The 13367-nt window shown below is 43.0% G+C and overlaps 1 protein-coding gene across 1 annotated transcript; it reads right to left on the bottom strand.

Moving 5' to 3' along the window:
* Window positions 1-4562: 4562 nt before the first annotated feature.
* Window positions 4563-8379, bottom strand: LOC127772847 (uncharacterized). The gene is made up of 2 exons (XM_052298831.1): window positions 7826-8379; window positions 4563-6451 (listed from the first exon to the last, which is right to left on the bottom strand). The coding sequence occupies exons 1-2, from the start codon at window positions 8309-8311 to the stop codon at window positions 4919-4921; spliced, it is 2019 nt and encodes a 672-aa protein (XP_052154791.1). The 5' UTR covers window positions 8312-8379; the 3' UTR covers window positions 4563-4918.
* Window positions 8380-13367: the final 4988 nt, after the last annotated feature.

Below are 13367 nucleotides of genomic sequence, written 5' to 3' on the forward strand. Positions count from 1 at the left end.
CGCATAATTAATTGTACAACAATCAACAAAAAGTAAAATAAAAAAGACGAGCTAAGATAATGTAAAAAAATAAAGCTTAAGCAGGGGAGTAATACGTTCGGTGGGGGCAGTGTTTCAGCTTTTGGCCAGGTACGCGCACGTATTTGTTCCAAGCTTTTGAATATCTCCTCTACAAAATGATTAGGATAATTACAAATTTACCACTATTTAATTGTAAAAATGCTACTAAAATTGTAAAAATGCTACCAGAATTATCATTCGAATGACATTTTTGCAACATATAAAAACCAATGACAAATTTACAAATGCCCTAAAAGATTTTGAATTTAATGGCACATTAAATGAAAACATGTTAATAGAGTATCGTTGACATGAAGAGTAAAATCCAAAATCCCCTTGTTCTCAACCTTGTCAACAGCAATGCACTACGGGAGTGTTTGGTTCCACGCCACACTTCGCCACGTCATGCATGTGGCCACCACAAACGCTAGGCTGCAGTTTGGTTTGAGAGTAAATTAAGACAAGCCGTAAGATTCCAACTGCCATACACTCAGTAACTCTTGCCACAACTGTGGCAGCCATTTTGTTCGCCTCACCTGCGGCGGCCGCCACAACTGCATGGCAATGTTTGGCTGGGATCCAAACACACCCGTAGTCAAGAGAAAAAAGGAAAAATTGCAAAAACCACTCTAAATACCACCTTGAGTTTGGTATTCCCTCTATAAAATGATTTGTTGTAAATAAACCCCATCTTAATTCATTTTGGTTTAAAATTCCACTCAATTGCCATTGCTTGTCTATTTTCGTGGTTGCAAACCCTACATGATGATATGGCTATGGAGGCGTGGTCATCATTTATGTTGTCCAGGCACAATGGCATGATTATGGAATACTTGCTCCTACTCACGGTGTCTAGCATGTTATTGGATTGTGATGGTCACGAATAATTACTCTTAGATATCGAGGTTGCTGGAAGATGAGTCGTTACGCTTGTCTCATGGGGTTCAATAGTGGCATGTTTCTTTGACAATTCAAGATGAGGAAGATGAGTTCGGTACGAGTGACACCATGTAATTGAGAAAGAAAATGTATATGTCCATCAAGAGATGCGTTAGGTCATATAACACATGCTGAAAGAGGAAAGAAAAAAAATATGCAAACAACAGTAATTGCTAATTGGGGAGGAAACCAAGGTAACATAGGATGGGGTATTTGCAACAGAATAGAGTTTTATAGAGAGGGATCTCAAACTTAATGTGATATTTGAGGTCCTTTCGCAATATTCCAAAAAGAAACAACAACGAGCGTACACCCTCCTTCCTATGTTCAGATTTAAAACCAGAAGTCTCATAAAAAAACTGAAAGAAGCCCAAACAATTATAGATTTTGATACGTAATGCAAGCACTGAACGTAATCATTCCTCTCTCTGAAAAAAACAAAGAGAAGACAAGCATGGAGTATCATTGACTGGTGGGGTAAAAAAGCTGAAGTCAATGCATAGTCACGGAAGTGAATAAGTGATAAGATAATCATGTCTAGCATTAGGGAAACAAAATAGTCATAGCTCAAAGCTAAAAGAAAAGGCTGCCGTTTTTACGGTTACCAATTTCAAATACAGTCATCTTGCTGAGGAATATTTCCTCAAACACTAGCAACAACAGAGCATCCATTCTTATCTTGATGTCAAAACTTCATTTTTCGTAATTGAACCTACAATCTTCAGATTAGTTGTACCAGTTCTCAAGAGAGCTACTACAAATGAACATATGTTCAATGCCCTGACAAAAGATCTATCATCCATTGAGAAAAGTTTAGACCTATTTGTCTCCTGAATGTGAGTTTCAAAATTTTAACAAAAGTTTTGATGAATAGGATTGATTGTGTGATAGCTTATATTATCTCCAGAAACCAAACTGCTTTTCTCAAAAATAGGTTTATCTGGAGGGGGTGGTAATTCTACATGAAATTCTGAATTCTATTCACCAAAAAAAAAGTGGCATTCTTTTTAAGATTGATTTCGAAAAAGCTTATGATAAAGTATATTGGGTTTTTATCCATAGAATGCTACTTCCTCCGTTTCACAATGTAAGTCATTCTAGCATTTCCCACATTTATATTGATGTTAATGAATCTAGACATATATATCTATATAGATTCATTAACATCAATATAAATATGGAAAATGCTAGAATGGCTTACATTGTGAAACGGAGGGAGTAGTTGCAAAGAATTTCCCAACTCAATGGTGTGACTGGATGATGAAAGTCATTAGAGGAGGGAAAGTAGTAGTCAAAGTAAATGATGAAGTTGGTCCTTATTTTCAAACTCACAAAGGTCTCAGACAGGGTGACCCCCTGTCCCCTTTGCTTTTTAATTTAGCTGCTGAAGCCCTTACTTTGTTGATTCATAGGGCAGAAAACAATTCCTTGCTAGAAGGATTAGGTGTCAATGATGAAAACAAAGTTGCTGTGTTGCAATATGCTGATGACACTATCCTCCTGATTCCTGATAATTTAGAATATGCTAGAAATTTGAAATATATTCTGTGTCTGTTTGAACAATTATCAAGTCTCAAAATTAATTTCAACAAAAGTGAAATTTTCTGTATAGGATTGACAGAAGAAAGACAAAAACTCTATACCCAACTCTTTACTTGTAACATAGGTGATTTGCCAATGAGATATCTGGGGGTACCTATTGATAAAAAAAGGATCCTGAAAAAAGATTGGAAAACAGCTAAAAGTAAAAAGGAACACAAGTTGGGTTGTTAGCAAGGGAGATTTCAATCAATTGGTGGAAGGCTGATTTTGATTAACTCCAGCTTAAGTAATGTCCCCCTCTACATGTTGTCCTTTTATAGAATTCCTCAGGGGGTGAGAAAGAGAATGGATTTTTTAGAAGAAGGCTTCTCTGGCAAGAGGATCAGGGCATTAGGAAGTACCACCTTGTTCAATGGCTAGTTATCTGCACTCCTAAGGACCAGGGGGGGTTAGGAGTGCTAAACCTTGATCTTATGAACAAAGCTCTACTAGGAAATGGATCTGGCAACTTGAAAATGAAGAAGAAACCCATGTCTGTCCTGAAAGCAAAACCTAGAGATTCTCACTTTTGGCAGGGGCTTCTTGAAGTAAAGGAAAAATTCTATAGTTTATGTTTAAAAAAAAGTGGGAGATGGGAGATCTGTAATGTTTTGGGAGGATAGCTGGATGGGTGGCTGATCACTAGCCTCTCAGTTCCCTGCTCTTTATAATATCACCTTGACAAAACTTATCTTCTTAGCTAAGATAAAAGAAAAAGGTTGGAGTGTGGTCAAATTTAGAAGGACCTTGGTTGATGAAAATCTGACAGATTGGAATCTTATTAAACAAAACTTTGCAAATTTACATTTTCAGCCAGGTTGCAAGGATAGGCTCTGCTGGAACCTGACTAAGCAAGGGACCTTCTCTGTCAAAACTTTTTACAATGCTCTTTGTATTCAGCAGACACCTACTCCTTTCAAGAAAATTGGAAGTTTAAAATACCTCTGAAAATCAAAATCTTTCTCTGGCTCATGCTAAAGGGTAAAATCTTGACTAAAGACAATCTGTTTAAGAGAGGTTGGAGGAAAGGTGACACCAAGTGTTAATTCTGTGAACAACAAGAATCCATCCAGCATCTCTTTTTTGACTGTTCTATGGCGAGGCTGATTTGGAATATTATCTCTTGTGCTTTTGATCTGAAACATGTTTCTGACAGTAATCAATTGTTTAGCTCCTGGATTTCTGCTTTTGGAAAGAATCTTAAGAAATTAGTTATCACTGGTGTGGCTGCTGTGTTTTGGGCCATTTGGAAAACTAGAAACAAAGGTTGTTTTGAGAATAAACTCCTTAATGACCCAACTGAAGTGATTTTTTCGGTTTGTCATTGGTTGTAATCCTGGGTTCCGTTGCAGAGACTGGAGGAAGATCAAAGAAGGTTGCTCTTGGGAGCCAAACTCATAAGACAGGTGGCAAGTGGTATCTTCAACTCCAAGTATGGATGGAGGGCCGCTACAAGAAGGATTGGATGCTGAAGATTGATCTCTCTGCTATCGGTCTGAATGTCAGCTGCAACTACAAATTAGAATTTTGGGATGGTGACTGCTGTATATCTGAGTCGCCAGTAGACTATGTTTTAGGACTTTGTTTAGAGTTGTTTGCTGTTATTTTGTTCTGTCTGGTGTCATCTACAAAACCAGCTATCCTGATAGCTTGTCTGGGAATGCTCTGTATCTGAACTGAACCTTGTAGTCTTCTCATTTCTAGTAATGGAAATGGGGGCATTATGCCCTTGGTCAAAAAAAAAAAAAAAACCATTGACTATCCTTTGAAACTTGAGAAACAAAGCAGAACATTTTAGAGGAACTATGGCAGGACTGGTCACTGTAAAAAGGAAAAAAAAAAATCCCTCAATCTTGTATTCCAGTTCTAGTGCTATATATTCGAGTCTTATCAATGGGAAAGCATCAAATATTAACATGAGGAGGAAACAACTACACCCATTGCAACCTGAGAACAGCAGATATTAACATGAGGAATCAAAAACATTTTATATATCTCACTGACACTACAGCAAGACCCATAAGTCTTTGTTTAACCTATCTTAAAAATTGATAATCCCCCAAAACCAACAGGCTTCACCCGTCCTGCATCACAAGTTGACACCAATGGTAATTGAGTATTACGAGTGAAACTATAAATTTGGCTCATGAAGCAAAGGAGGAAGCAGCGCAAGTATCATCTACCATCCAATTGAGACAATACACATAATTAATGGCATCGAATGCCATAGAGGTTCAAAAGATCAACATCAACCATCCTATCCGCACGCACCATGTGAGCAATACAGACAAAGGCCAGTGCAATGCATAGATAAATTATAAAGGCCAGAAAATACTAATTAGGTTGATAAAGTGATGTCCTTCTTTGGCCACTGGATACATTTGCGGAGGGCCTGCCCTAGTGTCATGATCTCTTCGTTTGGTGGTAGAGGCAATGGGAATGCAGTGAAATTTGGATATACCATGTTCACTCGCACCTTTCCATAACCCTCTGCTAGCGGCACACCTTGAACCCATGGATCTTCACTGCATGGATATGCAGTACCCTCACCAGCATCAATGATGAAATTAGTGCCTACACCGATAGCCACCTGGATCTTGCACTTTGTATGTTCCTCGATGTCATCAACAGGATACCTATCATGGATAATGCTGCCACCAGGGTGAGAATGTGCAACAGCCCCACAGTTACCCTGATTCGTATTGGGGCTGGGTTCGACGGGGACGGGGGAGACTACCGAGTCCTGAATTGTGTTGGGGCTGGGTTCCACGGGGGAGGCTACCGACCTCTGATTAAGGGCCTGCTGTAATCTCTCTTCAACTTCACTATCTATTTTTGCTGCTAATTCATCATATATCTCCTTTTTGAGCTGTGCTACGTTGGTTTCTTCGCACTCGCCTTTGCTTCTCCTGTGTTTCTTGTACAAATCAGAATTGTCAGTGAATCCCGCCTTCCATGGAACTGTAGCTCCGAGGCCTCGTGTGCGACCTGGGTGTTCTTTGGTTCCTAGGGCCTCAGTTAGTATGTCCTTTTCTCTACATGACTGAAAAGACCCTTGAAGAGATTCTTCGGCAAGTTGTTGGACCCTTTGAGCAACCTGCTCAGTCTCGGTATTTGCAAAGGAGATGCTGCCATCAGAAGTGGTGATTGCCCTTGCCCGTACCCAATTCCGAGCCCGCTGTACTGGGATGTCTGCAAATGGAGTGGGCCGACTCAGCTGAGCTGCTTCCTCATCCTCCCTTGCCCATTGAAAGGATTTGCCCACATAGCCACCAGTGCCCAGTCTGTGAGGATGAGTATTGCATGCCGAGAGAGCCTTGTTTACCTCACTCTGATGCAGAAATTCTGGCGTCTGGCATCTCTGTACAAACTCATTCCATTGATCCCGCAAGTGTGCGAGTTCCTTGTCATGGAAGGGTGTCCGATCTTGTTTCACGTATTTCTTGTAAAGCTCACTCTTGAAGTTCTTCCATACCTTGCCAATCTTAAGCAATGCTTGTCTTTGCACACTGTCATGGGCACTTTCAGGGATCTCAAACATTCCTTTCATAGTCTCCCATAGTACCGTTTTCTCAGTGTTTGGTACTTTTTTCCAGTCCTTGTAGGTTATTTTGATCTTTGACCTTCCAATTACACTGCATGCTCTCCGGAATGCTGACACTGCAGTTTTAGGCAACATAGGCTGACCATCGTCAGTGACATGAGTGATGGTGTATCGACCCTTGGGCATTTTATTTCGACCTCGGCCACCTCGCTTTCGCTTCTCTGGCCTCGGTTCATCTGGTTGAGGTGATAATGCTGGCTGCGAATCTCGTACATCTGGTTGAGGTGATGATGTTGGCAATGAATCTTGTTCATCTCTAGACACCGCCTTTGCAAAAAATAAAGGGACATCAAATTAACTCAAATTTTGGTGCTAGGAACAGATCGATGTGCACAATAAAAGCAACTGTATATGGCAATTATCTTTTTAGCTAGTTGCTAATGTTGTTGAGAAAAGAAACCATTCTTATGAAATCTGAAACTCTACATGACTACGGCTATGTTCGTATGTCAAGGTTCTCAACTCCCCATCCTCGTTTTCCGCACGCACGCTTTTCAAATTGCTAAACGGTATGTTTTTTTGCAAGTTTATATAAGAAAGTTGCTTAAAAAATCATATTGATCCATTTTTTTTAAAAAATTAGCAAATAATTAATTAATCGCGTACTAATAGACTGCTCTGTTTTCCGTGCCGGAAGGATGGGTTCCCAACCCAGGCAAACGAACAGAGCCTACATGTAGTTTGCTTCTACAAGAGTAATACCTTCATCTAGCTTAGAAACAGGTCCGCATAGCAGAGATTTGTATGGCCAGGGACATGCTTAAAGTACTTAAAAAACTCAAACCTTGTATAATTAAATATTACAAGAAAAAAATAATGTTACAAGAAAATGCATGCTCTAACAAACCAACCATCAAGTAGTTAGAAGAAAATTTATGGGAAATTTACAGAAATAATACCAGTACATTGGCATCCACAAATCATGTTAAAGCAAAGTCCAATATTGGATAGAAGGTCTAATAGCGATCAATAACAGAATGAAGTCATGAACACATTCATACACACAACACGGGCTGATTGACAATCAGGGTCAGAAGAAAGCAAGACACATGCAAAAACATAAAAACTGCTAAACCAGAACTTCCCCATAGAAACCAGCAAATGCGCACTGCTAAGGGCGAGTATACCAACAATCCTTTTGGAATGGGATGGCAATTGAATTGAACAAGCCCTAAGGATGCCCGAATTACAATGCTCCCAGTTTGTGCAACTAATACAGCAGTCAAGTTATACAAACTTACGCCTTTTCGAGAAAAAAAAAAGTCATACAAACTTACTACTGGCATAAACTTGTATCTCCTCATTCATTGCATAATCTTTTAATCTTTATAGACATGAACATGGAGCTAGTAGCCTGGTACCAATATTGCCCCATTTGCATAAACGGTTGGTCTGCAAATCAATAAAAATAGGAGCTCCCCGCAAAAAAAAAAAAAAAGAAAAGAAAAAGAAAATACGAACTCTATCAAAGCAATGGTGTGTACTAGACATGAAGAACATCGAAGCAACAGCATTTACAGATATTCGAGCTCATAATATTTTGGATAAATCAAATCAGCACTACAACTCACGACCATTGATACGAACCTTTTTTTTTCGAATATTCAAATCAGCAGCAGAAATCAATAAAAAGGAAAATACCTGCTGAGGAGCAATGGCAGCCGGGGAAGAAGAAGACGCGGCGGCGCTCGCGAGGAGGGCCACGCCGCGCGGCCAGCGGGGCCGGCGCGGCGCGGCTGCCCAGGGTGGCGACGCCGCGGCGGCGGCGGCGGCGGGCGGGGAGGAGGTCGAAGCGTCGCGGTGGTCAGGGAGGGGATCGACTCGGCGCGGCGGGCTTCGAGGAGGGCGAACCTGGAGGCGCCGCGGAGGGCCAGAGCCGGTGGGCAAGGTGGTGGTGGTCGCGCTGGCCTTCGAGGAGGACGCGGCAACGCGCATTCCGCCGCCGCCGGCGGTGGAGGAGGAGAGCGAAGCGTCGTCGCGGTGGTTGGGGAGGGGATCGACGTCGTCGACACGGCGCGGCGGGCTTCGAGGGGGACGAAGCCGGCGGCGTGGAGGCGGCGAGGTCGGGGCCGAGGCCGAGAGGGGCAGGAACGTGGCGGCCTTCGAGGAGGGCGCGGTGGTGCGCATTTCGCCGGCGGCGGCGGCGGCGGTTGGTTGGGTGGTGGATCGGCGGCGGAAGGGGGAGCCGTCTGAGGGGCTAGGGTTAGCGGTGGCACCTAATACTACAGACGGATTTTCGTGTAAAAGAAATCCAGACGTTTCTTTCTTTTTTTTTTCCTAAAAACATTGAAAATTTCTTCCTTTTCGAGTAAGGCTTTAGGTCGCGAAATGAAAATTTTTGGATGTCACATCGACCATTTGACCGGATGTCAGAAGGAGTTTTCAGACACGAATGATAAAACTAATTTTATAACTCGCATGGAAACCGCGAGATGAATCTTTTGAGCCTAATTAATTTGTCATTAGTACATGTGGGTACTGTAGCACTTAGGCTCAAAAGATTCGTCTCGCAATTTCCTCCTTAACTGTGCAATTAGTTTTTGTTTTTATCTGTATTTAATGCTTCATGCATGTGTACAAAGATTCAATGTGATGTTTTTGGGAAAAGCTTTTTGAAAACTAAACATGGCCTAAATTTAACAATTTTTTTTGAAAAGTACGGATTTTAAGGCATCGTATTAAAAATCTATAGATTTAACGGGGAAGTTATCAAAGAACTATAAAAGTTGTACTTTTACAATAAAATTAGTATCAGATCTGTACATTTTTAAAATTGTGGTGTTTTAATTTGTAGTTTTGTACAAATTTAATCGCTGCACACATTCCTGTACACATGTTTTTGTGATATAGGCTGATATAGGCTATAGGCTGTGTTTAGTTACCTTCAAACTTTTAAAATTTAGTCACATCAAATATTTGGACATATGCATGGAGCATTAAATGTGAACAAAAAAATTAATTGTACAGTTTGCATGTAAATTGTAAGACAAATCTTTTGAGCCTAATTATGCCATGATTTGACAATGTGGTGCTACAGTAAATATTTAGTAATGATAGATTAATTAGGCTTAATAAATTCGTCTCGCAGTTTACAGGCGGAATCTATAATTTATTTTGTTATTAGTCTATGTTTAAAATGTGTATCCGTATACTTAAAAAAATTTGGCTTTGGAACTAAACACGGCTACAGTGATATTGCAGCTATGGTGTGAATAGTATGGTTGGTTTCGGCTTGGAAAAAGTAAACCGAGTGTCCCTGAACTTGTCATCAAGTTAAAAAAACGTCCACAAATCGTGAAATCAGATATCCGATGTCTCTTAACTAATCAAAATCGGTCACAATAAATCTTTTCGTGGTTTTGACCCTAGTTTTGTCTGACGTGGCAGCTAAATCAGCGTGGGACCCACGTGGGCTCCATATGTCAGGATGCCACATCATCTCTCTCTTTGCCCTCTTCTCTCCCTTCCTCCTCCTCTCTCTCTCTCTTCTCTCGCAGGCCAGCCGACAGGTGGGGAGGAGACCGACGGGGCGTGGCGGGAGAGGAGGTCCGGCGAACGTCGACGACGCGGTGGCGGTGGTGGCAGCACCGGCAACGCGGAGCATCCTGTCTTTCCCCTTTCTTTCGTTTTTCTCTTCTTTTTTTTTTCCCTTCTCTTTGCTAGGGAGAGTAGCAACGGGCGGTGGTGAGCGAGTGCGTGGCGGAGGGCGGAGCGGAGCGGCGGTGGCAGCAGGCGGGTGAGCGCTCGGCAGCCGGCGGAGCGGAACGGCGGCGGTCTGCCGCGGGGGAGGAGCTGGGCGAGGCGGTAGTTACCGAGCCACCGCCTCCTCTGGGACCCCGCCTTCGAGCTCCTCGCCGACGACTGCGGCCACCCTGCCTCCTCTCTTTCCACATGGTGGAGCTCGCTGGCGACGGCGGATTTGGACATGGGAGGAGCTCGCCGGCCTCCCCGCGCCTCTGTTGTGTCTCGCTCGCTCAGTCGCTCGCTGGCCTCCGCCTGTCGTCACCCAAGGTCACGGACAAGATTGGGGATAGACGGGAAAACACCCTTTTCCCACCTATCCTGAGAAATGAGCCCGAATACCAAATGAACACACACACTAAGTGACAAGATCTTTAGTATTTCAAGATATCCTGCCTACTACAAGCCTTTGTCTGCTTTATATAGTTCACAGCTTTACATGTGAGATTACAATTGCGCCCTTTGTTGGGCCCACATGAAATTACAATCATGCCCTTGCTATATCAGCTAACCCTAAGGACATTTTGGTACATTATGGAGGTCATTATAGTCTTTTGGTGCCAGCTGGATGAAGTGGTTGAGTGGTCCTCGGGAATATTCTCTTGGCATCTTTGTTGTCCAAATTGCCTTCTTCATGATCAAGAGTCTTTTCCACCACCATGGGTCTTCTCCTCGACCAAGGGTCTTTTCCACCACCACGGGTCTTTTCCATGGCAAATATTCTTTTCCAGCTCGACCACCCTTTTCGACTTATCCAGTAGCTGACCTGTTGTTAACTCAGGAAATATTCAAAACGGATAATGAGATTTAGTGACAAGAATTTACTAAAACGACCATTTTCCACTCGGATACTATTCTAACTCAATCTCTTCCTCTACAGTGTTTTGGGCCAAATATAGAGGAGCGGTGGTGACCCCCTGCTACAACAAGCCCCTCACGAGTAAGGGCGATGTGTGTTTTCGGCCGAAACCGTGTTCGAATCAAAAGCTAGGGGAGAACAACCGTCCTCCTATTCGGTCGAAAAAAACACTAGGACATAAAAATTTGAAGTTCGAAGGTGGTTATTCTTGTTAATCATTATGCATTTATTTGTTTATTATATATATATATATTATTTATTATGTGTATACATATTCTTTATGTATTGAATATGCACATTTATTATGATGCTTGAATGTGTGCCACGTGTCAGCTTTGTATTGGATGGTTGGAAGGTGAAGCGCCGCTTCGGGGTTCATGCCCGCTTACAGCCGCGACCCCCACCCCCCAGACCTATGTAAGGTCCGCAAGGGTCGCTTTCAACCGGCGACTGTGCCGTCCTGTACTGACTCGAATCTTTGTCTTTGCTCGGAAAACACCCTTTTCGGTCGAAGACATCTTTTTCTCTTGACTACTCTTCTCCGCGATGGGAAAAGATAAGCATAAAGCAACCAAGAAGGGCAAATCAAAGAAGGTCGAAAAACCCGAGAGAAGTGGAATTGTCTTGGGCCCTTCGGCCATCAAAGACAAGCATTTGAATGACCTTGTTCAAAATGGGGTCATTTTGAACCGGAAATCCCTAGTTCGACCTGTTGGCGAATCTGATCCTTCTCCTAAGCCTGGATACACACTAGTTTTCGAAGGTTTCTTTGAGGCCGGCTTTAGGTTTCCATGCAGCCCCTTTCTGATTGAAGTGTTGAAGATATTCAAACTCGAATTCCCACAACTTACTCCCAATGGATGATTCGGAGTTGTGGCTGGAATCCTCGTGCCGAGGAGTTTGCATATTTCCATAGCATCCGCCGCTACACCAAGCAAAATTCCAAGTTCGGTTGTCTCAACTTCTCCCTCCATTCAAAGCATGGATGCCCTTGGCCAGCCGTGCCCGCCATTCGAACTAAATGGGGGAACAAATGGCAGTCTAGGTGGTTTTACCATCAGATCCCTGCCAACCTTCTTACTGACAAAGAGTGTCCTTTCACTTTGTCTTGCAAGACCGCTAAGGTTACAGTCGAACCGCCAGCGGCTCTTACAGTGGATTTTCTTGCTATTCGCTCTCGAATGAAAGAACTTGTCTCAAAGTTCAGCGTTCGAGACTTGGTGGAAGAATTTGTTTGCCTTGGCATTCAGCCACTCACAGCCGAGTGGACTGTTCCCTTAGGACAAGTGCCAAGAGAAGCCGCTTCGACTTTGCCTCCCTTTGAGGTTGATCCGAATAGTAAGTTTTCATTTTTTCTTTCGGTCAAACACATTCATATTGTTTATTAAGTTCGAACAATTTCCTTTGAGTGTTTTGTACTTATGTATGTTTTTTGTTTGCTACAGCAGTTATTCCTGCAGACATTGTCCACCCTTGCCGGACATATCTTGGTCCTTATACCAAAGATGAGCACACGAAGTACCAATCCTTGCAAAATGGTTTAAGGATGAATCGAGTGATGTCCGCCCTTGGACTCGATATCCCTGCTCGAGTTCATCCTGAGATTGTTCCTGACTCGGGCAAGAAGAAGAAAAAGAAGAAGGCTGCGAGGAAATCGTCTTCTGATGAAGACGATGCTGAAGTTGAAGAAAATGAAGGAAATACAGATAACGAAGGCAACGATGGGAATGAAGAGCATGTGGAGAATGAGGAAAATGAGGGGAATGAAACCGGCGAAGGTAGCTCGAGCAGCGATGATGACTCGAGTGACAGCTCGAGCGATGACTCGGATTCGTCGTCAGATGAGGAAATTGCCTCGGCCGTCCCCAAGCTGCTCCAAGTGTCTTAAAGAGGAAAATTAGTCCTAGCAGTTCCCTTCCTGGACCGAGCTCAAAGAGGATTCAGATTGTTGTCGACAGTGATGATGAGCTTGACGAAGACAACATTCTAGTTGACGTTTGTGCTATAAGCATCACTCCCCTTCGAGCTGACGCCAGCCTTGCCGCGCCTGCTAGTGCTGTCGCCCCTTTGGATGTGCTTGCATCGGCTGCAACAGTGGTTGAGAAAAATGTCGAAGCTAATCTAGTTCGAGCAATTGATTCGAGCAATATTCTCTGTAGTGGTGACAAGTCTCCCACTATTGAACTTCAAACTTCAGCTCAGATAGCTCAAGACTTAGAGAATGGGAAGAAAATTGTCGAAGAAACTGTTCGAACTGACCAAGTTGAGAAGAAGGATGCCGAAATACATTCCCCTCCCTTTCTATCAACTCCTTCCCCCCAGCTAATCCAAGATGTTCTCGGCGGATTTAGCGAGCGATGCGCAAAGGATGGTCGATGGCTGATGGGACTACCTAATTTCTCCGATTTGGGGGAAAATAGCCATCCCGGTTCGAATTTTTGCATAAATGACTTGAAATATCGCCACTCGCTCGGTTCTGTTGGGGATGAGCTAGAAAATACTCATCACTCCCGAACTGGAGAAGGAGTTTGTCGAGGAAAACGATCTTATGTCTTCCTGGGCTGCGCTTGATGTCTCTGCTGC

The sequence above is a fragment of the Oryza glaberrima genome, chromosome 5 (assembly GCF_000147395.1).
Source record: "Oryza glaberrima chromosome 5, OglaRS2, whole genome shotgun sequence".
Taxonomy (NCBI): Eukaryota; Viridiplantae; Streptophyta; class Magnoliopsida; order Poales; family Poaceae; genus Oryza; species Oryza glaberrima.

What these genes read in the sequence shown, in the direction of transcription:
- LOC127772847 (XM_052298831.1), bottom strand. Translation starts at nt 8,311, where the DNA reads ATGCGCACCACCGCGCCCTCCTCGAAGGCCGCCACGTTCCTGCCCCTC. An exon ending in CTGCCATTGCTCCTCAGCAG is followed by an intron (nt 6,452 to 7,825) that starts GTATTTTCCTTT and finishes TTTTTTGCAAAG; the next exon opens with GCGGTGTCTAGAGATGAACA.